The sequence below is a fragment of the Eretmochelys imbricata genome, chromosome 1, assembly GCF_965152235.1.
Source record: "Eretmochelys imbricata isolate rEreImb1 chromosome 1, rEreImb1.hap1, whole genome shotgun sequence".
NCBI classification, from domain to species: Eukaryota; Metazoa; Chordata; order Testudines; family Cheloniidae; genus Eretmochelys; species Eretmochelys imbricata.
In genome coordinates this window covers 106,365,189-106,392,236 of record NC_135572.1, presented here as the reverse complement: position 1 = coordinate 106,392,236, position 27,048 = coordinate 106,365,189, and the positions used below count along the sequence as shown (strand labels likewise).

Below are 27,048 nucleotides of genomic sequence, written 5' to 3'. Positions count from 1 at the left end.
ACTGGTGCATATTTATGGCAGGCAAATGACAAAAGAGGAAGCTGAATTACCCTGGCCTTATGCTTTCTGTTAGAACAAGGGTTAAAGTGATTAAAGAAATAATGCAAAAACCGATGTCCTTTGTTTGCTAACCATTATCCAACATTTAGCTTTCGAACCTACCTGTCATGTCACATTTCAGAAATGTAGTAGATAATGCTGTGTACATTTGGCGAGGCATAGGAAAGAGTAGGTGATCATTTATGTAATGTTTCCCATGCAGCAAAAGTCAGGTATGCCTATTTATGTTGTTCCTGTTGAGAATAATCAGCAGGCCCTATTCTCTTAAAATACTCTTCACTTGTATACATTAATTTAAAGATGTTCTTACAGACATCTGCAAGTAGTCCTGCAAAGAGGACCTTGCAGTTGGTGATTGTGTTCTCTGATTCCAAAAGAAAATAAATAGTAGGAGAAACTCCTAAGAAAGAAAACAAGCCCCATTGCCCTCATCCTATTTCTCTAAACAAACTATGAAAACAAATTGGCAGTATAAGAGCACTGTTTGGTTTGTTATCTCCATTCTCCAGGACATGACTAGGTAGATTTTCAAAATGGAGAGTGTAAGGTATGTGTACAAATTCTGTGAATGGATAGAGGACTACCAGCACCATTTAGAATGCATGGAACTGTATTCCAGTACCACAGCCTTTGCATATTAATTCTGTCTCAAGAAGAGCCTGCTCCATCTCCCACTGAAGTCAATGGCAAAATACCCTTTGATTCCAGTCATTCAGGATCAGGCCCCCAAATACTTCAATGCTGACGGTTTCCACGGTATGTATCTGATGAAGTGAGCTGTAGCTCACGAAAGCTCATGCTCAAATAAACTGGTTAGTCTCTAAGGTGCCACAAGTACTCCTTTTCTTTTTAGATACATGATGTTATTTTCAAATTTAGGTATTCATTTAGGCAAATCTTGACCTTGTCTATTTTATTACTTCGTTTTCAAGAAGACAGACATGTTTAAGGCCCCAGTCCAGCTCCGAATAAAGTTAAATGGAAAGACTCCCAGTTACTTCAATGGGAGATAGATGGGGTTTTAAGGGAGCAACCTTCTGCTATATAGCACCTTTTTTTATATTTTAGGATTTCAAGGTTGTTTTCTTTCAGTTTATCTGAATCACAGTACAGGTTTTTATTTTCTAGCAGTGTTGAAAGTATGTAGTTTTATTTGGCATAAGAGAACATTCTCTTTTTTTTCTATCAGTTGCGTTATTCGTAGGACTCTGTGTTGATGTTGTCATTATATGTATTTTAGATATAAGTGAGAAGCGAAGGACCTCTGTCTTTCTTTTTTTGGCAACCCTGAGGAGCCAACACCCAGTGTTTCATTGCAGTATCAGCATGATAATTATAATGCAGCTGATTTAAACTTTGATGTAATAGTCTAGGCTTTCTTCTGGTTTTAAACACAGTTCCCCAGCCAAGAATGATTTACGGAGACTGATAGGAGATTGTATTGCTAGGTAAATCATTCCTGGTGCATGACATATACATATCATTGTAGAATTTTTTAATCTATAGAAATTTCAAAATGGTGCATGTCTAAAGACTAAATTTACATTTCCCAGATTTTGTTCACCAGGACCAGACCTTTGCACATATTAAAGGATAACCAAAATATACATATTGCAAAATAAAGTGATGGCCTGTGCTATGCAGGAGGCTAGGCTCACAATGACCCCTTTTAGCCTTGTAAGCTATCACTTTACAAATTATTTCTTAATGTTTTATTGTGTCTTTGTTAGAAGATTTCTGTTTACTATATTATTAGATACCCTTTGAAAAGAGCAGGGGGGCAAGATTGGCAATGGGTAGTGGGCTGGATTAAGGGAAAGTATGTGTTAAAGCTAATGAGAAAGTATGACTTAAAAAAAAATAAAAGAAAATAAAAGTCAAGTCACAATCGAATGCCATATTATTTTGGATTTGGGAATTCTGCCAGATTCCAGCCTGTCAGAGCTAAGACTCAAATCAAGTACAAGCCTATTTCTACAGCAGACTGGAATCCTGGCTTCTTGCCTGTGGGTCATTCAGTAAGACCCATTTGGCTTTTGATGTTCTGCAAGTTTGAAGCAGGTTGCTTAAGGAACCTATGCAGGGAATACTGGTGAATCCATACATAGCTGCAGTTTTGACTCCCGAGTGGTGCGTCATTTTGCATTTCCATTTTCACTGGTGGTTGCCATCTGTTTTCTTATTGCCTGAACAGCAGTTGGTTTCTATACCTGACTGGATAAAAGTGCAAATTTGGAGTTAGGAACATCGTGATTCCTTTTGGTGCTCGACAGTCACATTGCATTCACTGTCCACACTTCAGTTGCTTTCTTTATGTTTAATTAATTTCAGTTTAGTTCAGGAGCAGCCTGCTTTAATCACTGTGCAATGTTTAACCTTTGGGGTTTTTTCAAGGTAATTCCAGACTGTATAGGTTAGTTGAGCAGGGAAAATCATGTTGGCAGCCAAGATTGCTAGGCATGTTTGTAAAGACATGAATTTTTTGTGGAGTCTGTATCTCTGTGAATTTACAGAAATCAATCTGATTCCAGTGATTTTTCATGAAAGATAAAGGCTAAATCCTGCACAACTTACTCACATGCATAGTCCATTGAATTCAGTGGGTCTGTGTGCAAGGGTAGACAAGCAGGATTTGTCCCTAAGTATGTATGTTCTGAGAGACCCTGATTCAGGAAAGCATCCCTCTTCAACAGAAATCTTAACCATGTGTTTAACTGCTGTGCTAACGAGGGAGGGATTTAGGCATGTATTTATGTGCTTTCCTGAATTCAAACTAGAGTGAGAAGGCTTTTGATAATAAAAAATATAAATTTCTTATTAGATTTTAGTGTTGTAAAATCCTTTATGTTAGCAATGGTCCTGAATCAAACCCCAAGGCCTTCTATGCACTGTGGAATAGCCCCAATTCACCTATTGGTGGCAAGTAATTGATGTAGCTCAGTGGTCCCCAAACTGTGGGGTGCATGGAGGAACATTTGGGGGCAGGGAGGGGCACAGCGGGACCCATGCCAGCCCCCAAGGAGGGCGGGGTGGGAGTGCCACCCATCCCTGCTCTGCCCCAGCTTCACTCTGGCCCAGCCTCAGCTGCAGATCGGCTGCTGGCCGCAGATCTGTTCCCGGCTGTGTCCCCTGCCTCGGCTCCCGGCCCCTAGCCTCTGCTTTTGTCCACAGCTCTTGGCCTCGGTATCAACTGCGGGCACCGGCCCTGGCTCTGCTCCTGGCCGCAGCTCCACTCCAGCCCCACTCCTGGCTGCGGCTCCCGACCGTGGTTCGTGGGCGGGGAGGATGCAGACAGGTTCCATTATGGGTAAGGGAGGAGGCATGATGGAAAAAGTTTGGCTACCGGTGCAGATCCCTAATATAGGTAAGGACAAGTCGAGGGGGGTACATAGAATGACTAGACATCCCAATATTATTGTGACCTTCTCAATATTAGGGGCTTTGTCTTATACATGCAACTGTACACCTTCCCCCACCCCTCGAAAAAAAATGTGTTCTGATTTTTCATGTTCTATCTTGTCACCCTAGGAGTACATCAATTTTGCTAATCAAGCTCTAGCCCTACATGAATAGCTCAGCTGACGCAAATCTTTGCATGTTATTTCCTGCTGCTAGGAGTAAGGCCAGTGTCTTTACCCTGATTGCTGGCCACCAGTGCTGAATCCAGGCTATTCCAGAGCAAAGTCAAGATCTTAGATCTGAGACAGAATCCAGGCTGGGATTCTTGCTCACACCTCGAGCCTAGCTCTAAAATGGGCTGAGTCTGAAAGGTGGATCTGAATTTTTTAGGAAAGTTTTGGTTTAAATCTGGATTTCAGATCTCCAAGTTCAGGAGTGATTGAATCTGTGGTTTACAAAGAGAATGTAGTTCTGATTTAGACCCCGAGTTTGTATCGTGAGTTTTGCTTTGGGCCTATCTCTGCTTTAAATGAAACTTCCTTGTATTACTTCTGTTCTTGAAGCTTTTTTTTTTTCTTCTTTTTTTGCATGTGAAAGGAAGAGCATGTAGGATGAACCAAAAAAGTGAAATGAAATTTGTGGATGGGTTTTCTGAAAATATTCACGTATAAATTCTAGATTGTAACATGCCAGTGTATTATCAAAGAGTTGTTTGTTCATTCCGTCCTTTAATGTGACAAACCACTAGAATGGCATATCCCAGACTGAACTGGCATGAGATAGGAACTTGTTCCAACTCTACAGTTTCCTTATGTAGACAAATAGTATGGAATAATTTATTTTAGAACAACTGTGAACCAGCTGAAAATACTATCTGAATGTATTTAATAAGTGATAGTCAGTGATTATGAATGTCTCACCAAATAACAAGGCAGTCCCCACCCTTTTTTATAGACTGCTGCTGAGAGCATTGCTTGGAACAAGACTGTACAGGTACAAACAAATTATACTTAAGAGAAAGGAGACTGAAAACTTTATTTCACCTCCTTGCATGTGGCTGACACCGGATTTGGTTCTGTAACAGTAACAGAGTAGAGCACAGACTAGCTCACGAAAGCTTATGCTCAAATAAATTTGTTAGTCTCTAAGGTGCCACAAGTACTCCTTTTCTTTTTGTGGATACAGACTAACACTGCTGCTACTCTGAAATTTGTGATCTACAGTGTCCTTTAGAAAACAGTTCTTTGGCAGATGCCAGCTGGTCTCTGTTAGCTCACTAAAAGCAGAGACTTTAGTGATTTCTGTCAGAAATACACATGGTTTGATTTGATTTTCTTCTCCATACGCACTACACACAGCTCTGCATCTTTTCAAGGAAATGCTTCTCATTTTCGGTTCAGAGTATTTTTGAGCACTTCGAGCGGGAGCAGCAGGTTTGTGTTACACTGAATTCATGGCCCGGATTTTAAAGAAACAAATAAATAAATAAATAACTTGATTATCTTTGCAGGGAGAGCAAAGACTAGTTTAATGTTTCCAACATCATATTTTAAACACAAACTCTTTAATTAAGTCAACATCAGGCTCTTCCTGTATTTTGTGACTAGCGAATGGAGAAAAGAACACCAGCATTAATATCAAAGGCAATAGGTTTTCATTACAGTAGAGGTTCAGTTGTGTGTGCTGTAGGCAGTGAAATTTAATATTACTGTGACTTGTATAGTAATTGTAGGATGACAGAGAGAAATGGATTAAGTTTAAATATAAGTGTACACAACAGCACATGGACTTTGTCAAATGAAAGCCAACGTTATTGGGGCAGGGAGAGCCCCCTCTGGCTCTATCATCATGAATTAGTATTTTGTAAATAACTAGCCACTAGACTATAGATTTATTACTTTTCGTACTATAGGTATACACAGACATAGACACACACAAGAATGCTGTAACTACCGTAACTGCAGTGCAGAGTTGCAGAACAGGTTTGTGGCCCTTGGGCTGGCAGGGCATTTGAATGTCTAGAGGCTTCTTGTCTTTACCTTTCATGAAAATATTTTGCCTGCCAGTTTGTGAAGTTCTGGTTTGAAACACACACCTATACTTTTAGCACAAGGATTGCTAACACCTTAATGGCTCCCAAACTGGATGACCCTTTGTCACTCTTTTCTTTCCAATGAATAAACCAGGTTCAAGTTGCAGATGATCTTTGCTTTAGAAAAGTATGAAAGAAGGGCCACCTGCGATAACAAACAATCACCCCAAGCACACACATGCAAGCAGATTAAAGTAGAAAATGTCCATTCAAGCCTCCAATTACTGATTGGTTCCCTGCAGACTGAACGCCATGGAGGATCAACACCTCACTTGTTTACATTTTAGGTAATTGCAAGATGCTCCAAAAGCAGTGTGTGATAACATAATCCTATGTAAACCTAGTGCCCTATTGTTGTACCCCATTATCACACAGGATTTCACATAAGTAAGTTCATGCTGAAACCTGTTCTAATGTTAAAGTGCAAAAGGGGGCAGTAAAGTGCTATCCAAAAAATGTTGATTTTTTTAAGGGTATTTTTTCATGATAGAGGTTGCATTTCTCTCTAGGCTTCTGATCTTCTGTTTTTGAAATAACCAGTATTTATGAATAATTTCTGCATGTAGAGACTTAAAAAATAGTGGAGGACATTTAACATTAAGCATTGTGGCCGTAAATGTGAGATGTGTGTCTTTCTGTACTCTGTCCTTTAACCCCAGCATGAAACATGCTGCCCATTTGGAACGATTGAGTCAGAAATCCTTCCTCAAGTGTATTTAGAACATAACTACATAAAGCACTTCTGAAAGAAGTCTAACATCTAGGGCTCATTTTGTGTGTTACCAGAAGTACATCTGTGTAAAAAACAAAACAAAAAGAGCTCTGAGGCTTGGGATTCCTGGTTGAAGTACTAACGTGTGTAGTGGTGTCATGGGTCAAGAGTTGGGCTCTCATCCAGAGCTGCATGCATCATTTATCAAGAGGTAACTAGAAAGAGCAACTAATTACAATGCACCTACTGAGTGTTTTCTCTTCAGAAATTCCACAGAATAACCCATTTATACAGACCGGCTTCCACTCTCCACTGCAGCCACTTGCGTTTTTTTTTTTTTTTTTTTGAACCTCTTCTACTGAAGTGTGTGTGTTTGTGTGTGTGTAAGTGTTACCAAACTGATAATCTAATACCATTTTAAAATAAAATATTGGTAATATAATCAAACACAGTTTTAAAAATAGAATATTGGTAATATTCATAATAACAGTCTTCAGTTTGGAGACCAAGCCTACAGCACATTAGCTTCTCTTTTGTGGTAACCAGAATTGATTTAGTAAATGGATCTGAATTCTCTAGTGCTTTATATTCTTATGCCACTGCAGTAACTGCTTTCTACACAATAATACAAAAAAGCTAATTGCTATTAATAGTACTTTATGTGGACGTCACGTAAGAAAGCTGAATATAAAAGCTGTAGTTTTGAACAGAAGTCTAATATCAGTCCAGTTAAAAGGGCTAGATCCTACACATTTTCATAATCTCAGGCCTTACTACCTGGTTTGCATTCTGGTGTGAAAAAAGCCAGACTTTACTCCCCATACTGATGTAAAAAAAAGCCAGATAGGCATTTTCTTTTCAGGCAGGAGGAAATGCAGTTTTCCCCATCTGTGCGGTCATATTTTTCACCAATCGCTCAGCCCAGATTTATGTCTGGTAGTGAGGGGTGTAAAGCACGAGCCTGTCTCAATTTTAATGAGGTTGGTGGGTGTGTTAGTGTTTTTCCTAGTCAACAGTCGAACAGTGAGGGAAAAGGAGGTTCCCCAGCAAAGTAAAATCTTGCCTTTATGCAGTGTGGTTGAAATTCACCCCCATGGTTGAGCACGCATGGAAGACGTGATGTATTCCAAAAATCTTGTGGTAGCCCTGCATGAGGCAGTTGAAGGCAGAGCAGCCATTCATCAGGACTTCTGCACTCCATGTCCTGGAGAGGCTAATTCTGAATAGGCCAGTACAGAGGGAAATGCTGGGGAAGAAGCTGCTGACTACTCAGTTACATGGCTCCAGTTGCTGGGCTTCGTGGGTTGGAGGTGCAGTGGATCAATGGCCACTATTTCAGCTCAGGGCTTGAGGTGGCAGCTCTAGAAGGTCTGGGCTGCACTACATTGCACCATGCATTGTTTCCATTGAATGAGAGCTAATTTTTAAGCTGAAGTCATAGCCTTTGAAAATCAGATCTTTTCATGAGAAGATAAGGTATCTAATTTAATGGTATCTCCAGGAAAGCAGATTCAGTGCAGGATTGTGGCTGGCCCCTTGCACGTACACAAAAGATGGTGTGTGTGACTTTCCCCACCCAGGAGCTGGTCACAACTGGAGGCTTTGTGCTCCTTCAAGTGCAAGACTGTACCTGATTTGTGACCCCCTAGAGGTGCTTCTGTAAAGGGTTCAGAAGAAATGTGACCATGCTTTCACCCCCCATCCTCCTCCCTGGCAATGGCCTCTCGAGCTGGCTGGCCACGTAAGCAAGAGCATGCTGGACCTTTCTAAAGGGTAGCTTTAGTGGCTTTGCTCCCCAAGAGCTACAGGGGATGCTACGCCTCCCAATGTCGCTCAGGGCTGAGTAGCTGGGGCTGTGAAGACTTCTGTCACACTAACTGGTGGCAATGCTGCTATTTTGTGTCCATAATGGCGACTGAGGACTTGTCTACATGAACATTTAGTTCACTGCTAGCTGGGTGGGTATATCTGCCCAGCACTAGCCTGCTGCATGCCAAGTGTCTGTGTGGACTTGTACTAACAGTTCCTCAGTGCACTTGGATCTACTCTTGTTTCAAAGTGGAATAGATTTACATCCCAGCTTGCTGCAAACTAAATGTTTATGTAGACAAGCTCTAAGTGAATTGAACCCCTGACACACCCCTTTTCCAATACACTGCCTGTACTTCCTCCTATCTAGGCAGAAGCAGGGTGGAGTACGTTGGATATAGGAAGGGGTGAGCAGGCCCTGCACAATCCAATAATAAAGTATGGAGAATAGTGACTATTTCAATGGATACTATTTTGAAGCTTTTGTATTCAAATGGCTTGCCAAAGGGAATAAGTAGAATGTTTCCAAGCCAAAAAAGTACCTTTATTGAGGTGGCTTTTTCCATTATTTTTTCCTTCACGAAAGGGAGTGTAAAAGAGCCCCAGTTTTAGAAAATTGCATTGTGATATTTTATAGTTTGTTAATTTGACTTTCAATGATCTTAAGTTATAACTGTGATTTTTTTTTTGTTATTAAATCTCTTTTTGGGCCTGATCCTATCATCCTTTATTAATGCAAATAATCTTTCCTCATATGAGTAGTCCCATTAAAGTAAGAGAGAGTTCTTGCATGATCAAAGACTGCTGGTTGAGTAAGAGTTTGGTGGATTAGATGCTAGATGAGAGGTTGACTTTTTTTAAACAAGTGCATCATTTAAAATTTGGTGTCACACCTTGTTACATGCTTCTGATAGCCTAATCATATAACACTGGCAAGGAAAATAGATTCCAAACCATGTTTAAGTCAATTGAAATGAAACAGAATGAAATGGAATGAAATTCATTTAAATTTTCAAAGTTTACTCTTCTAATTTGTGTGTTAAATTGATTCAATCATCACATTATATTTTTGGTGTCAATCCCACAGTCAGAGGTAATTTTTCTCTTAGGGGACATGTGCAAGACTAATGGCTTTAAAAAAAATATCTATAAGATTTTTGAAAGATGAGATTCACCTTCATCTTTTTTGATGCAGCTCATTTTGATATTTCTACTACCTCAGCTACTGGGGAGCTAAGTACATGCCCTGCTCCCATTGAGCTCAGTGGCAATTTACTCTTCAGTGGGATCAGGTCCATAAAGTTACTGCTTCTGAAAATGCATAGATATAATTTCTAATAAGGTATGCAGTACCTCCAAATTATTGTCGTAACTTGAAATAGAATAAGAAAGTGATTGATATAAAAGTTGTATTTCTGTATCGAACAGAGAACTCATTCACTTACAACTGGTTTCCAGTCATTTGGGGTTTGATATGCAAAATGGGGTTTGCAGATATGGGGTTTGATATGCAAAATACTAATTTTGTCATTGTTTTAAAAGCAAGATCATGAATATATGTATTATTTAATGGCCATTGTTTTCTTTAGTTTTTTTTTTTAAATAGGGAGATATACTTGGCACAATATTCTTTAGTCTGCTGCAATTTGTACTTTTACAAGCAACATGGCCACATCTAACATATTAGGCTATTAGTATTCATGACATTTCCTTAATGAAACTTTTCAATGAGTAACTTTATAGTCAGATTGGTAGTTAAACTTCATAGAGGTAAGTAGCTGGGGTTCCTTAACAGAAGGTTTCATTTTTCATTTTTAAGAAGCAACTTGATTGTTTTAATTTTTAGGGTTATTTTTGTCATGTTAATTTAAGACTAAATGTTGATACCAATTATTTCAGATAAGATATTAGAGCATGCAAATTTGGCACTCTTTCCCTAGTTACATACTCGAGGTTAATAGGTACTAACATACTTCTTATAACTGCATTCATTTAAACATTATTGGGAAATGTCTAGGTTCAAACTTCATTTCCAAAGCTGAGAGTATCTACAGGTTCCCAGATTGGGAAAAGCACAGCAGTGCAGATTTTTGGCATCAGGATTAATTAATGTAGTCTAAGAATTTGTCTCTCTTGACTATTTTACAGTTTTCAGAAGTAGCTATGTAGTAAGGATAGCACATATTCTCAATGAAAAGTTCCACTTACAGATGTACTCCTAATTTTGGTAGAGTCTAATATCAGGAAGTAGGGCAGGTTTGACAGGTTACTCCTATGGAAAAGTCCTATATAATTTAATAGGGGTGAATGTAATAGGTTTTTATAAAATTTAATTACATTCTTAAGAAATTGGTCTTAAAACTCTTATCAAATTTAATAGAGAATGAGATCCTTTCTATAGGATTCTTAAATTTAAATTCTATAGTACTTTGACCAGGATAGTATATTAATGCCAGGAAATGGTTGGGGCTTACGGTAGAAGCACAAAGTGTAGTGTAGAAAATTACAGTAATATTAATGGGAGTGGAGGGTCAGACTTTGTTTGTTCCAGTTCTCTTCCCTGTCCAGCCCCCCAACTTTTTTTGTTTTGAAGCATATGAATATTTGATCTACAATTTTTAAAGAAAATGTCTTTTGTAATGTTTTCTGGGAAAATTGAATGTGATACTTGGCATGTTACTGTTTGTTAGGCCAAGATGAGTGAATAGTTTAAATAATGGATGGGACTTGTGTTCATGGGATTTTGAACAGTGTCAACAAATATTGGACCCTCAGTGAAAGTGCACTGTTGGTATGAACATGCCTACAGAGAAAGTACATTAATTTCAATGCACAGCGTTCATTATACCTAAAATATTTTCTGCACACTTTCCCAGAGTAATCATTGCAATGACAAATTTCTGTGGGCTGGATATTTGATCACACAGCAGGCTCCTTTTGCCTCTCTGCATAAAGGAGCCATAAACCAGTAGATCCTTCCCCCGAGGATTGCGTTGGAATGTGAAACTTCATTGTTGGTGTGGGGCTGCCAGCATAAGGGATGTTCATGGGCAAAAAGGAGTGTCCCTATGGCCAGGCAAACTCTGGCTGTTGGAATGATCCTTTGGGACCTGAGACAGCTACCAAGTGCAAATTAGAACATCGCTGTGGCTGCCATCCAATTCCTGGCATTGGGGAGGGATGAAGGTAGATTAAAGTCACCTTTGTCCCTCAGTCTCCTCCAGTCTTGCACTCCTGGCCTAAAACTCCCATTCTTGGAAAATATGCTGCATGTCCATTGATTTCAATGGAAGCAGGATCTGTTCCTTACTTTGCATGTGTGTGTGTGTGTCTATTTACCCATTAGTATTTGTTTGTTCTTTTATACCTCCTTGATAGATTAACAGAAATAGCCTGTTTGAATTCTCCAGCAATGGAAATCTGCACTGCAAGCAGGCAGTTGGAGGGTAGCATTTTAGACTATGGGGTCTGCATGTAGCCTTTAAGCCTCATAGTGGGTATCTTTGCTGCAGAATTTGCCCCGACTGTTTCAGAAATAATTAATGTATCCTTGCTGTGAGACTCAATCCAGAGTGTGATCTTTAGTGTAACACATGACACTGGCACCGCTGCTTTGGCATCGTTCGTGGGATTCAGAAGACTTTTTGATCCTCCGTATTAGTTACACTTCTATTTGACATAAGCTTTTAATTAGTTGAAGGCACCTTCTCATGAACACCTTTCAAATCACTTCCAGCGTACTTGGATGGATTTTGGATGTGTGAATGTCTTAACACTGCAGTCAGCCTGCTGCTACCTTAGTTGGCTTCAAACACTGACTTTTTTGTTAGGACTGTAGGATGGGAGCAATTTATTGACTTTATTATGCAGCCCTTCAACCATTTCAACAGAGAGGTGTTTGGCTCACTACGCTTAAAACTTGTAAACAGTAGATGCAATGATATAAATATTACAAGCTATTTTCAGCCCTGATGAAGTTTTGTTAACTTACACCAAGGCTGAACATAGTCCTCCATTTGCAGATGTAAAGGTTTAGTCCAAGATTTTTTCAAAAATGCGGTCCTAGATTTCTGCTCCTAATTCCATATGTAGGCACCTAGGTAAGTGGCCTTACTCAGCACTTTTGAAAATCAGTTTATTTATTTAGGAACCTAAATGAAAAAATATAGGGGGACATCTACATTGTAACTCTTCCCCTTCTCCCCGCACAGCAGCGAGTCTCAGACCCTGGGTCAACTGATTCGGGCTTGTGGGGTTCATGATGTGGGGCTAAAAATAGCAGTGTAGACATTCCTACTCAGGCTGGAGCCTGGCCTCTGAAACTCGATGAGGTGAGAGGGTCTCACTCAGAATCCAGGTGGCAGCCCGAGCGGGAACATTTACACTAATATTTTATCCCAAAAGCATGAGCCCTGGGAGCCCAAGCCAGTTGACCCGGGATCTGAGACTCACAGCCTTAGGGAGTCTTTGCAGTGGTTCTCAAACTATGAATTGGAACCCCGAAGTGGGTTGTGACTCCATTTTAATGGGGTTGCCAGAACCAGCATTAGACTTGCTGGGACCTAGGGCTGAAGCCCGAGCTTCACCCCACCTTTGGTGGCAGGGCTTGGACTTAGGTCGTCTCTCTTCCCCACCCAGGGCGGCAGGACTTGGGCCCTGCCCCCCAGAGGTATGTAGTAATTTTGTTGTCAGAAGGGGGTGCAATGAAGTTTGAGAGCCTAATTTTAGTCTCATATTTTTGCAAATCTCAGCCTTACTCGTATGCTATTGTATAATAACTGTTCCCAGTTATGGGTCACTACATTTCTGAATGCCACATAAATGAATCAGGTGAAGCTCTTGATCTTTACAGTCTCCACCCATATTTATAAGTTACTATCACAAGGAAAGTAAACTGCATGAACTCTGCTCAATGAAAAGGTCACAGCCAAAGCCACAAACTGTGGAGAAGGTTTCAACTCAATCAGGCTCCTAGCACCACCTTTCATTTTCAGGCCTCCTTTTTTCCCTCCCTTTACCTCATCAGTGTTAAATGCTAGAAGTCTGAAAATTGGAGTGGAAGAAGCTTTGTCAGGTTCAGTTTTCAGAATATGCTGAGTTCAGACACATAGCCAGAATATTCCATCTGCTGTAATGTCTCAACCAGTGCATCAGTTAAAGCTCTTGTAAAATGTGTTTAAGCAGTATAATGGGACTGTTCTGTCCTTTACCCTTTATATTCCGATTCCTGGCTTTTAAGTGGCTTTTAAAGCTCTTTAACCTTTTATTTCCCTGTCCGTTTTTCTATTCTTTTGCATTTATTTATTTCCTTAAAAAAAACCCAAACAAGAACAACAACCAAAAGCATGTTTCCCACTATGTGTCTGTTTCGAATTGAAAACTGTTCTCCCATACTGACTTTGGGCCCTGGCCTGCATTCCTTTTGCACTCCAAACTTCCATTCACTTCAGTCATCCCTATTGACCTGTTGCTCCCAAAATTTAGGATCAGCTTTAAAGGTCCTTTTTGTTATTTTTCAGAAAGGCTTCTAAATTATATCGGCAAGATTTATGGTAAGCAGGTACAAATTCTAACCCAATTAATGCAATAATTATGTCCATGTTACATGCAAATGTAAGCTGGTTTATTGAAAACAAAGGGCCCGATTCTGCAAGCACTTCTGCAAATTGCATTAAGTATTTCCATCATCTGCAATGGAAATACACGAGTAAATGTTTGCAGGCCTGGGACCAAACAGCAGCTGGCCTTTATCCTGGCACAACGTGGGGAGGAGCACAAGTAATCTTTACTCTGCCCCAAGATTGTGGCCAGTCCCTGTGCTAGTATATGGGAGAGAAGTACCGTAACTTCTTCTCCTGCCCCTTCTCTTTACGCTCCCTGTGCAGGGTTGGCCACTCCCTGCTACTCTGCTTGTGCCCCCGAAGGTGCTGGCCTCTCCAAAGGCGACAGGGAGAAGAAAGCAAGGGGTGAGGCTTCTCCATTCTGGCCACCTCTGCCATGGAGAGAGCATATGCAGCTCCCTTTAGGGATGCAGCACTAGATGCATTCTTCTTGCATGCCGATGAGCTCTGGGAGGCATGCAGCTTCATGCTGGCCCCAGTGTAGGCCTGTGCCTGGTAGGCAAGGCTGAGCCCAATATTTGTAACACAGAAATTAAATAGCACGAGTGAATTACAGCAACATGTACTTTTCTTGCCATAACACTGTCTTGTTTTTTTTAATGCATTTGTAATTACGATTGCCTTTCTCCTGCTACATACTGCTTCACAACAAATATAATTCTTCCAAAGGCTTTGTGAGTGAAATAATCCCATTCATTAGTACAAATCATAAATCCTAAACTCATGTTGTGCAGGACCAAGTAATCGCAATTTACAGACCAGAAACTTGGGGGGCCTCATTGCTGGTTTTGAGTTAGCGGCTTCTGATCTATTAATTATGCTATAGCTGGTGGGCTCCTTTAGCTACCTAAAGGATGGGGATACTTTAGGCTTACAGCTTTGTTCTCTGTCTCTAATGTTTTAATGAGCCTGCAGGATGACTGCCTATGAATGAGGTGGGTTTTCCAAGTGTGTTGTTTAGTGTTAGCATGTTCATGCTAACACTAAACAAAGAATGTTCATTAGGAAGCCATTGTTTCAGTTTTTCTGAGCAATTCTTCATTAAGGAAGATCTTTGCAGCAATATGGCTGGGAGGTAGGAGAAAAAGGGAAGAGAGAGGCTTTTAGCTGTAGGCATTAGTGGATATTGTATCAGTAGTTCCAGCTCTAAAGACTTGCTTCGAGGCATTAATTGGACCAAATACATCTTCAGAAAAAAGATTAGCAGAAAAGTGCAATGGCTTTTGTCCTTGCGAGAATAGGGCTCTTCGTTTTGTGGCTGAATCAATACTGCAATTAATTATTTTTAGTTTTCCTTTATGGGTTTGTAAAACATTTCTTTTAAGGCACAATTTAAAATAAGTCCTGTTGTTTGATCGATGAGTGACTAATTATGATAAGTAACTCAACATGTTCTTGATGAAGCTTGCCTGTTAATGAACTTCAACAGCAAATATATCATAGCAGGATGGAAACAAAATGCTTGCACACTTGTGATTCCCTAAGAATTTTGAAATCTGTGTCTGAGAGTTTCCAAAGGGACTGCTAGAGAAATAGTGGAGGTTTGGATTGCAGTACAAGAAATAAAGCCTTTCTGAAGTTACAAAGACCACAACCATGGTCTCGATGGGACTGGGCAGCGAAAGGGCGAAGAGGAGATCATTAAAGCTGGTCACATTACTGTACGTTGGCAGTAGAATGTAAGCTCTTTGGAGCAGAGAATGCCTTTATGTTCTGTGTTTGTACAGCACCTTGCACAATGGAGTCCTAGTCGGTAACTGAGGCTCCTAGGTGCTGTGCGATACACATAATAGTAACTGATATGTTAGTAAATCCTAAGGGCTAGATTTTGCCGTGCCCTGGAACAGGAGGTGCAAGTAATCTCTCACCCCTTGGTCTCCCGTGCAGGTATCGAACAAAATAAATGCAAGGCAGTGTGAGGCTAGAGATGCTAGCCACCTAAAACAGGAAGGAGAAAATGTGTCATGACCCTGCCCTTCCTGCACTGGCTTGTGGAGTTGGTTAGCTCTAGAAGGAAGCTTTGGTAATCATTGTGCTTGTCTGGGACACAAAGCCTTTTCAACTCCCCAAAAGTGGGACAGTGCTTATAAGACATACTCTGGCTCTAATTTTCAAGAACTAAATTCGTACCTTGTTGATTTTAAATTGTCAGGCACAAACTATCAATGGCTGCTTCGTTCATCTGTATCATGTATGGTTTGGAAACGTTGTATTCCTGTCTGCTCGTTTCACATGCCATTTGTTTGAATCAGTCTTTATCAGATGTCTCACATTTCCCCTTTTCTCCTGGTTCTTATAGATTCCTTCCTGGACAAGGACTGGTACTATACCCACAAATAGGAGACAAACTGGATATTATATGCCCAAAGGTGGACTCTAAAACTGTTGGCCAGTATGAGTATTATAAGGTCTACATGGTTGATAAAGACCAAGCAGATAGCTGTACTATTAAAAAGGACAACACACCTCTACTCAACTGTGCTAAACCAGATCAAGATGTTAAATTTACCATCAAGTTTCAAGAGTTCAGCCCTAACCTCTGGGGCCTGGAATTTCAGAGGAAAAAAGATTATTACATTATATGTAAGTACAAATTGGCATTTGTTTATTCTTTTTCTTTTTTATGTATGTACATTGTCTGCAAGTAAAGAAGTTGCCTGGGTTTGTACTGTTCTTTCTTTTAAAATATTTTCTTGGCAGCTTGTTTTCAACAAGCTAACATTCCCTGCTGCATCTGTAGGGCCTCTGTCTCTTTTTCAGGCTTGTATACAGTCCCTATAGATTATGCCTATAAGGGCTTCTCACAATAGCTTTGGGTACTTATTAAGTGCCAGATGGCTATATCCTTGTTCACATAGTACCTTACAACATGAGGAATCCCACTGAAGTCAGTGGGGCTCCTTGCTAGGTAATATTCTACCAATTGTGAGTTTAGGTATCCAAACCTGGCCTCAGCCAAATCTTATTAAAGATTATGACCTAGACTCTCAGCAAATGTAAAATGACACAGCTCCCTCGACTTCAGAGACACTATGCCAATTTACACTAGCCAAGAATTTGGCCCTCTAACATTAAGGTCAAAGTATCTCATTCAAAGCCTTGGAGGCATTCCATCTTTTCTGGAGAACTGAGCAGAGATCATCTGCTAGTAGGAGTTGGGCATACTCCGGAAAGTCCATTTCCTGCAATTACAGGTAGGTTGGGCATTGGTGGACCTTGGTTCTTCCCATCTTTTTCTTTGTGTGTTTATCTTTGAAAACTGCTCTTGATATTTTTTCATTTGTAATAAACATAGATCATTTAAAAAACATACACAAAAACAAGGAAATTGAGTGTTAAAGGGAAACAAATAATAAAAATAAAGTGGATACGTACTCCTCTATTACATACATATTCATATGGACCGTTTCTGGTAATTTCATTATACGTAAAAATATGTAATAAATCACAGGGAAACCAGTCAGTGTAATTAAAATGTGAAATAATCACAGAATTGATTAAATGACAAATGTGGGAGTTTTAAAATGCAGTTTGTTGATGGTGTCAGGCTCTGCTAACCAACCAACCTCCCCCCCCCCCCCCCATCAGTCTACTAAAGTAGGTGCAAAAGAGCCTGATGCTGTAGTCTTTAACTCAGGCGAAGTGCCCATTGAACTTTGCCTGTGTAAGAACAGCAGGATCAGATGCTGTGACAGTTGCATGTAATCCTAATGAAAATGTGGAACATAAACATGTCCATTTATATGCAAATAGCTGGCTTTAAGGATGAAATATATCAGTTATTTAATGCTAGTTTAGGGAAACACCCACAGTAAACCAGATATAATGGAATAAATGTCACCGTTATAATTATATCTTGAGAATTATGGGCACAAATGAAACCTTCTTATAGGCTGTCAGGTCTGTCATTTGTGTGTCAACAATTCTCTGGGTAAATCCATGAGTAAGATTCATTTTCTTTATTTTTCTATAATTATTTCATTATAGCAATAAGACATAATAGATATTGTTTTCCTGGAGGATTCTTTGGTTGGTATAAGTCGCTTGGCCTACAGCCTTGTTCCTCAGAAATCATACTAGATTTTCAATAATACCTTACTGCCTAACAACATGGCCTGCCACACTTCCTGATTATTGTGGTATCAATAAAAGGCCTACCTGATATTATGCTGGCAGTGCCCTTTAGCACCACGGCCCAGATTCTCAAAGATATATAGTCACCTAACTAGTTAGGCAATTAAATATCTTTGAGGATCTGGACCCGTGGGTCTGATTTTCAGAAGTGCCCGCAGGTGAAGCAGTGGGCCTGTGAGCACTCAGTAGCTCTGAAAATCAGGTATCGTGGAGCTGAAACTCCCTTCTTTTCTGTGGTTCAGAGGTAGGCAATGGGCCTGAGTCAGATCTTAGTTATGCCAGTTTCACACCAGGTTAACTCCACTGAATTTGATTTACACCAGTTAAGCAAAACCAGAATCAGGTTGAATATTCAGCAGATGAGTGAACCGAGGAGAGCAGAGCTAGGAAAATCCTTTGCAATTTGGCTGTAAAATGCTGTTTTCATTAATGCTACTTGGAGCAGTGTTAACTTCTGCTCCACAGCTTCTGCATTCCTTGGAGAGGAGGTGATACCTAGCTAAGAATGGGGGAATCAATGACAATGTTGCCCTGAACAGTACTGCCAATCCCAATTGTTCAGAAATCACAAGTCAGACCCCAAAATTACTTAAATCATCAGATTTTGAAAATAATAAATGCATTTTTTCTTGGACTTCTATTTTTTGAGGCTTCGGGGGTCATGTTTTCAAGCTTTTTCCCTCAATCATGAGGGCTTCTTTTATGAAACCTGAAATTCTCACATATTCTAACATGCCCATGGGAGCTGAGCAAAATACCACATATGGTGCGAGTTGGCACTGCTGCACCAAGCTAGCCTCACTGCTCAGGGCAAAGGCAGAGATTGGAAAGGGCATGGTCATCCCCAGCTGGGCAGGAGGAAGGACTTGGCCTTTCTGTCCCATGCCTTACCCCACCCTTAGCCTGCCCTAGTCAGGCTACTCTGTCCAAGAGGTTCCCCCTGGCCAGAAACTTGAGGAGAGCTGAGGAAATGCTCTAGGCTGTTATAGTCAGGGCTGCTCCAGGTGGGATCTCAAAAGTTAGAATATTCCAGGCCTCTAAACATAGAGAGCCAGCTTGGAAGACTCTCACCACAGAGAGCATAGTTCTCCAACCCACCCATGGCCAGAGACCTAGATCTATGGCTAGAGCAATGCTGGACCGTAACTAGGGAATAGCAGGCAGAGGCCACTCACCATCCCAGTTAGTGCACAAAAGATAAGGGGTATCCAACTAGTGGTAGCCGGCAAGGCAGAGAATTACCATCTGATGGTAAGAAGTAGCCAGATCAGGGCAAGCAACCCAACCACAGCCCCTTCCTGGGCTAGGACAAGGAGCAGTCATAGAAAGTACCTCAAAGAGAAGCCAGTTACTTAAACACCAGTCCAGAGATATGCCAGAGCCAGCTAAGAGCCCAGCAATTCCCAAGTCCATAAAGCTTATTCCCTGATATAGCCCTGTCAGAAGTAAGTACTGGTAATCAGGATATTTTCTGCCAATTATGTAAATAACATAATACATATTTATTATCTATGCAAATTAAAATACAAATCATTTGCATAAAATCCAGATTCCTGAATCTTCAGTTTAACAAGTGCTCAGTTCCCCTGAAAAAAATGGATTAAGTTATCTATTGTATGAGAGACACAAATATGTTGTTGTAACATTTCCCCTTCGGTGTGTGTTTTTTGCATTGCATTTTTGACAGTATGTTCCCATCTGACATAGTCTGGTTTGGAAGCACTGTAAGATCCTGCATTCTCTAGACCAGGGGTCGGCAACCTATGGCACGTGTGCCAAACATGGCACGCGAGCTGATTTTTAATGGCATGCTGCAGCCTGCCTGGCCCCAGCTGCCGGCCCCGCTCAGCCAGCTGCCGAACCCAGGCTGGGACCCCGGCAAGCAGCAGCAGGCCATTAAAAATCCTGCCCGCTCTGGCCTGCTTTTCTCCTCCGCTCCCCCCGCCGCGGGGGCAGGGTGAAGAAGCTTGGTCCTGCCGGCTACTGCTGCAGGGCAGGCAAGCTCCTCCCTCGCCCGCCTCTTCCCCCAGCGTGCTGGGTTCATGCCCCTCCTCCTCTCCCTCCCTGCCGCTGATCAGCTGATGGGCCTTGTGAGGGATGGGGAGAAGCGGAGCCGCAGCGCGTTGTTCTATGCTCCAGGGAGGAGGCGGAGAAGAGGTGGGGACGGGGCTTTGGGGAAGGGGTGTGGAATCAGGGCATATCCCGTCCAGCCCCCTGCTGTGAGCCGCTCTGGGCAGGGGCTGGGAGCATCCCCATGACCCTAGCCCGCACCCCCAGCCCTCTGCCCTGACCCCTGCATCCCCCTCACACACTTCCAGGCCTCTGCCCTGACCCCTGCGGCCCCCCACAACCCCAGCCCTGACTCCAGCCCTCCCCACACATAACAGCCCCCCCATACCGCATGCCCTGACTCCTGCACCTCCCTCACATGCCCCCAGCCCTCTGCCCTGACTCCTGCACCTGCCACACCCCATGCCCTGACTCTTGCACCCCCCACATTCCTACCCCCACCCTGAGCACCAAATGGGAGCTCCTGCACACCCTCCCCCCCACATTCCCACCTGCACCCCTTGCACCAAATGGGAGCTGCCCAGGTAAGCACTCTGCACCAAAACCTCCTGCCCCAACCCTGAGCCCCCCCCCTCATTCTAGCTCTTGACCAGGCCCAACACCCCAACCCCCAGCCTACTCCTTCACCCCCAGCCCTGTGCTCAGTGCACTCCCACCCTCAGCTCAGTGCAGAGAGAGAGGAAAAGAATGGGCTAGAACCAGGGAGAAGGTAGGTACCCACTCTATGTGGGCAGGGCCCCTCAGCCCACTGCCGATCTGGGGTCCCGGCCGCTTCCGGTCTGGGGTTCTGGCTGCCAGCCCCTTGCCAGCCAGGGTCCTGGCCGCAGGCCCCGCTCAGCCCGCTGCCGGTCTAGGTGAACGGAACCCCAGGCTGGCAGCGGGCTGAGCGGGCCGGCAGCATAAGATCAGCATTTTAATTTAATTTTAAATGAAGCTTCCTAAACATTTTGAAAACCTTGTTTACTTTACATATGACGATAGTTTAGTTATATAATATATAGACTTATAGAGAGAGACCTTCTAAAAAAATGTTAAAATGTATTACTGGCACGCGAAACCTTAAATTAAAGTGAATAAATAAGACTCGGCACACCACTTCTGAAAGGTTGCCGACCCCTGCTCTAGACTAAGCGTGACCAGATGAATCATGGGAATCATGATCTTGGGAGGGAGGTTTATGGAGAACAACCTCTCTTGAGAATTGACAGTGGCTTGATCCATAGAATAGAATCCTGGCCATGATGGTGATGGCACTGCTAATAGTGAAGTGGGTAGAGAAACCATTGTACCACATGCCATAAGGGAAAGGTGAGGTTAAATCCATGCTTTCCCATGGCACTTAGACATTTTGGTGATGGAAATACAGAGAGAGATCTTCATACCCACAATTCCCCCCAAAAGTCTGACTATGGGCTTGTCCACACAGTGCTTTAGTCTGCACCAGAGGGGTACAAATTCTAGTGCACACTGGCATGTCAGGGCCTGTGTGGACCCCGCTAGTGTACACAAAAAGTTCCCTAATATGCATTAATGTAGTGCTGTTTGAAACTGGACTACATTAATGCGCACTAGGAAACTGCTAGTGCGTGCCACCAGGGTCAGTTAGTTTGCAACACGCTAGTGCACACTAGCATTTACACCCTCTAGTTTGGACTAAAGTACCATGTAGACAAGCCCTATATAAAGGTAGGGAAGTAGTTTTTCTCCATTAAATAATTATATGTAAAAAAAATGACCTCACAAACAAAAGGATTCTTTAAAATGCATTAGAAAAGAAAGGGCATTGGAAGCTAGCCATTCTCACATTAGTTGTACATTAATCTGCAATTAATCCAGTGCATTTCAGCGGACTACTGATAGAGTGAGGTACAAGTCAGTGTAAGTAAGAGCATCAGAATCTGGTCTGAAGAGTTAATGCTGCTCATGGCAGTACTGGAAAGATGATGTGGCATGCTATTGTGAAAATAAACAAACTGCGATAGAATAATGTCCTTTCTTTTCCTTTGCTATCATCAATTTTTGGTTCGTTGTAAATTACAGTAGAACCTCAGAGTTATGAACACCAGAGTTACAAACTGACCAGTCAACACACCTCATTTGAAACCAGAAGTATGCAATGCGACAGCATCAGAGACCGGGGGTGGGAGGGAGGGCGGGAAGCAAATACAGTACAGGACTATATTAAACATAAACTACTAAAAAAAAGGGAAAGCAGCATTTTTCTTCTGCATAGTAAAGTTTCAAAGCTGTATTAAGTCAATGCATCCGATGAAGTGAGCTGTAGCTCACGAAAGCTTATGCTCAAATAAATTGGTTAGTCGCTAAGGTGCCGCAAGTATTCCTTTTCTTTTTGCGAATACAGACTAACATGGCTGTTACTCTGAAACCTAAAATATATAGCTATTTAACTGGCATACCATAATTCCCTAAGGAAATCTGTAATTAAATGCATGGAGCTAAACTGTGCCCTTCAGTGTAAATATCCATGGGAAGGACAAAGATAGGCAGAAAACCGTAGATTTGAAGCTGTGGAGTTTCCACTAAACCATCTCATCATGTGTTTGCCACTCTTTGTAGGCAGGAAGTTTGACCCTCTACCCCTTGTATATACCAATATGCACAGGAAAGCTCTGTGTTAGTAGGATATCCACAAAAGGCTGGGTCTTCATGCAGAAGCCCAGTACCTCTAGCGGGCTCAACCTTCCCTAGGTGGAAGGGGAGATTTTGTAAGGTGGAGCAAGATTACATAAAATAAAATGCAAAATCATCTTAGTTAGGGAAGTTATTATGAATTTAAAGGAATTGATGCCAAAACCACTAGGCTCTGCTGAAGTCAATGACAAAACTCCCATTGATTTCAGGAGGATTATGATTTTATATAGTGACTTTTCTCTGGCTCTGTCCCTTTTCCAGCCAGCCATGTCTTCAGCCCCAGAAACCGCAGAGCCCCAAATGTACTGATTTAGCTTAGAGGGGCTTCCATGGAGTTGGAGGAAGAGACAGTGTCATTTTTGTTCAAATCACCACCACCCACATGGTAGAATTGAAGCGAAGGGAGCACGTTTTCTGTTAATCTCCTCCGTTCTGTGCATAAAGCAAAGGGAATGATATGGTCCAAAGTCTTCAAGAAACTGAATATGAAGCACTAAATAGCCCTATTCAGTGTAATCACTGCATTTTAGACATTTGAAAAATAAATTTTATTCCTCAATAGAGAATGCTTGAAACCCAAGGGGTGACTACAGAATGCCCCTAGGAAAAGTTCCTCTGAACCTCCAGGTCTGCCTCCAACCTCATTAGCTCAGTTTACTATTAGATGATCATTTGCTTTGACACTAGCAAAATGGAATATGCGGCTTTCCTTAAATGTTTTTGTCAACTTTTTCAAGTGACCCATTTATGTAATTGGCCTCTGGCTTAAATTATTAAAAAATCTTGAATCCCTCACTGATCTAAAAGATTGGACTGGCTAGCAGTACTAGTGCTCAGAGAAGTCTTTTAATAGCAAGGTGGCTTTTGAGTTCTAAACATTCATTCTGAATCTTTATCATTAAGTGGATTTTTAATAAAACTATAAGGCTTTTATGCTATCAGTTTGTCATTCTGTTACAATTAAAAGACAATAACTGTCCAAGAAAAAAACACATAAAAAGGCTGTACAGATTGTGCCCTGAAATATGGCCTGGTTAGGAGGAGGAAATCTTTTTGTGTGATCAAGCAGATTTATATGAACATTTGATTTTATTTGTGTATTCTGACAAAATGATTTTTAATCTTCAGCTAGTCAGAGTGGCTAAAGATTATAATGCCTCTTACACAGTGTTCTCAGTCTGTAATACTTGGAACCTGCCAAAGAGCTCACAAGAGCACTTTCACATACCCAAAAGAGACTAGCACAGGTGCCGTTATTAAATGTTTTTGGTTTAAATGGCACAAAGCTGCACAAAACCTATAGACTTTCATTCCTTCTCCCATTATACAAAGTCATTCATAATGTTATTGCAGATCATACATTTGTAGCAATTTAATGTAATTTGTACTTTTTCCAGGAGGGAAAGCCCATGTATTAAAAGCCACCTTGACTCTGGCTATACATGAAGTACATTCTCTCTTTCTTCCTCGTCCTACTTCTCCTGTTCCTCAGACAATTAAATGAATTACCTCCAACTCTATAAAATGATATCCAAAGGTCAGTCTTTGAGTTTGTTGTGAGTTTTCTAAGGGTTATATCAGCAACACCACTTAACTTTCGTTAAACTAAATATAAATACAATTCATATAAATAATATTTTTGGAGAGAGTGAAAAAAATCGGTGTCTGTCCAACTTCAAATTCCTGACAGAGTCTAAGACCTGAAGAACTAATGTAGTCACGGTCCATTGGGATTTTTGTCCCAGACCACACAGGGTTTGTAAGAGAATAAGATTATTTTAGATTGATGGTCTTTGTTCATATTCAGTGCCATTACCTAGGCAATACTGACAGTTTATCTCATTTAAAGCTAGACAGAGGTACTACAGCAGGAAATATGTAAGTACCACTTCTCTGTTCCCAAGGGCAGTAAATGAAAGAACAAGATTGCTCTGATTGTTAGTAGGATGGGAGCTGGTGAGAAAAAAAAAATTTATGCAAAGTGGGTATGTAAGCAGACAGGAAATGAAGAATGACTGCTTAGAAGGGAAGAAAGAATTATTTAAGAATTGCTCAAAATGAAACTGCTTTTAATATTTCATAGGATACAGTTTAGTATTTTCAGCCACTATTTATTTATAGCAATTTTTTGTAGTTCACTTAGCTTTATAAATGATTTAACAATACTCGAGATGTAGTATATGCACAAAGGAAAACAATTTCCTTGCTAAGGAGCCTTTATTTATTCATCATGCAGATTAGCATTAAGAGAGAATTGAAATGCTTTAAAAAAAAACAACTTAAGATCAGATCCTTCCAAGACTTATGTACATGCTTAGCTTTAGGTGCATGAGCAGTACCATTGATTTAGGTAGGATTACTCACGTGTAAAATTAAGCATTTGCGTAAGTCTTTGCAGGATCAGGGCCTTAGGGCGTATTCTCGTACTGCCGGATCTGAGTAACTCTCACTAAAATCAATGGGACTTAACTTGTATCGCAAGGTGAAAGAATAGGTCCCTTAATTAAGTTCCAGTATATTTATTAACCTAAAACAAGAAACAAACTTATGTACCAGAAACACACTTACATTAATTTATTCTATATTTCTGTTGATGCATATTTATCTGTCAAGTGGGATGAGCAGTCTTTTATATTGTGTTGTTGTTTGTATTACATTATTTTTATTGCATATTATGTATTTCTAATTAATGGAATGGGACCCCAGAGAATTGCAAAGGCATCTACAGAAATTTTTATGAATCTAAAAAATAAATAAACAATATATTAATATAACATTCAAAAGTCATTTCCCTACTTACTTATACCCTGCCCAGCCTGGGGTCAGAAATGCATTTTTCCAGAATATACTTTCCTTGGCTAGTGTAGAATTTTTTGTCTGAGAATTGCACTAAGTATATTATAAAATAGAAATGGCTGAAAAACAGGGTGAAATTTGAGTGAAATTGTTTGCGAAATTCCATCTCTGGTTTTAGTCAACATTGGAAATTTTGATGAAAAAATGATCAATGTTTTGATTTCTGACCAGCTCTGCTATAAACTAGGGTCACACCTAGTTTCTGTTTTCAGTCCAAAAGAAATCAATACAAATACTAATCTGAGTAAGATGAGCGGGATTTGCCTTAGGTAGTCTGTAACAGTGGTTCTTTGGAGTGGTTCAGTGGTTCCTTCTCACAGTGTTCACAGAAATTATACTAGAATCCTTTTTGCAAAAACTGTTTTAAAAACTTGGTTAGAGCTTTAATTGCTAATAGGATTATATGTTTCTGATGCACTAGTTGATGACATCATAAGCAGCTAAAATGCGGGAAAATACTCATCTTTATATGCTTGTGATGTTTTAACTGCTGCAGAGAAACTAAAGAGCTCTGAACTCAGGTCCTGGAAGGTAAGTTGAAAAGGAATTGATTTTCAAATATTTTGTGTTAGCATGCAAATGCATTTGTAGGCCACAATCCAGCAATCAGACCCATTGGTGCAGTGGAGCTCACTGAAACCCCATTGACTTGAGTGGAGATCTACATGGGTACTGGGATCTGCCCTAGTAGCTCTGATTGCAGAATCAGGGCCAGACTCTTACTGATTTGTGACCTTAGAACAAATGAAGTTCAAAGATGAATTGAAAATTATTTTTTAGGAATAACTGTTGCTTTAAAATTTGACTAATATCGTTTTTATTTAAAATATCTGTCCTCCTATCCAGTCATAGGTATGTGTCAAAATTTTCAGACTTGGGTGTTCAGAATTAGGCAGTTGATACTTAAATCCATAGTTTGACTCCTAAGGGTTTGTCTACATTAGAACTTATGTCGATAAAAATTTTGTTGGTCAGGGTGTGAAAAAAACTCCCCCTCACCCCCCGGCTGACATAAGTTTCACCGACAAAAGCACTGGTGTGGACAGCACTATATTGGTGGGAGACGCTCCCCCACTGACATAGCTACCACCGCTCATTGGGGGTAGTTTAATTATGCTGGCGGGAGAGCTCTCTCTCACTGGCATAGAGCGGCTACACGGGAGACCTTACAGCAGCACAGCTTTAGTGGTATAGCCGTGCCGCTGTAAGGTCCATAGTGTAGATGTAGCCTAAGTAAAAGTGGTCTGAGCTCCAGAAGGGCTGAGAACCCACAGTTCCTGCTGAAGTTCATGAGAATAACGGGCACTCAGTACCTTTGAAGGTCAGGCCACTTTGATTTAAGTGGTGCACCGAAGTTTGAAAACTTGGGCCCTGATCTGTACGATGATGGTTTATTGTTCTAGACACAGACACATACATACAACAATCACAACAGTATTTAACTTCTGATTAGCTTTGCCAAGTGCAAAGCCATTGAATAGTATCATAACTGATCTAAGTACTAAAGTGCCAAACTGTGTGTTTCTGAAGGATAGTTAGATGATGTAAATAGCTTTTTGTGTTTTGCAATAAAGCACGCTTTTGTTGTGCTTGATGTAAAAGCAGGAGATGAAGGTATTCTTTTATTGAAGCAAACATGTGGA

The 27,048-nt window shown here is 41.0% G+C and overlaps 1 protein-coding gene across 3 annotated transcripts in view; it reads left to right on the top strand.

The window, feature by feature from the left end:
* EFNB2 (ephrin B2) overlaps window positions 1–27,048 on the top strand; it is a 46,041-nt gene that overhangs the window by 8,232 nt on the left and 10,761 nt on the right. For all 3 annotated transcript variants that reach the window (XM_077807062.1, XM_077807063.1, XM_077807061.1), the window contains exon 2: window positions 15,993–16,276. In XM_077807062.1, coding sequence (XP_077663188.1) covers window positions 15,993–16,276 — 284 coding nt within the window. The remainder of the gene's footprint in view (window positions 1–15,992; window positions 16,277–27,048) is intronic.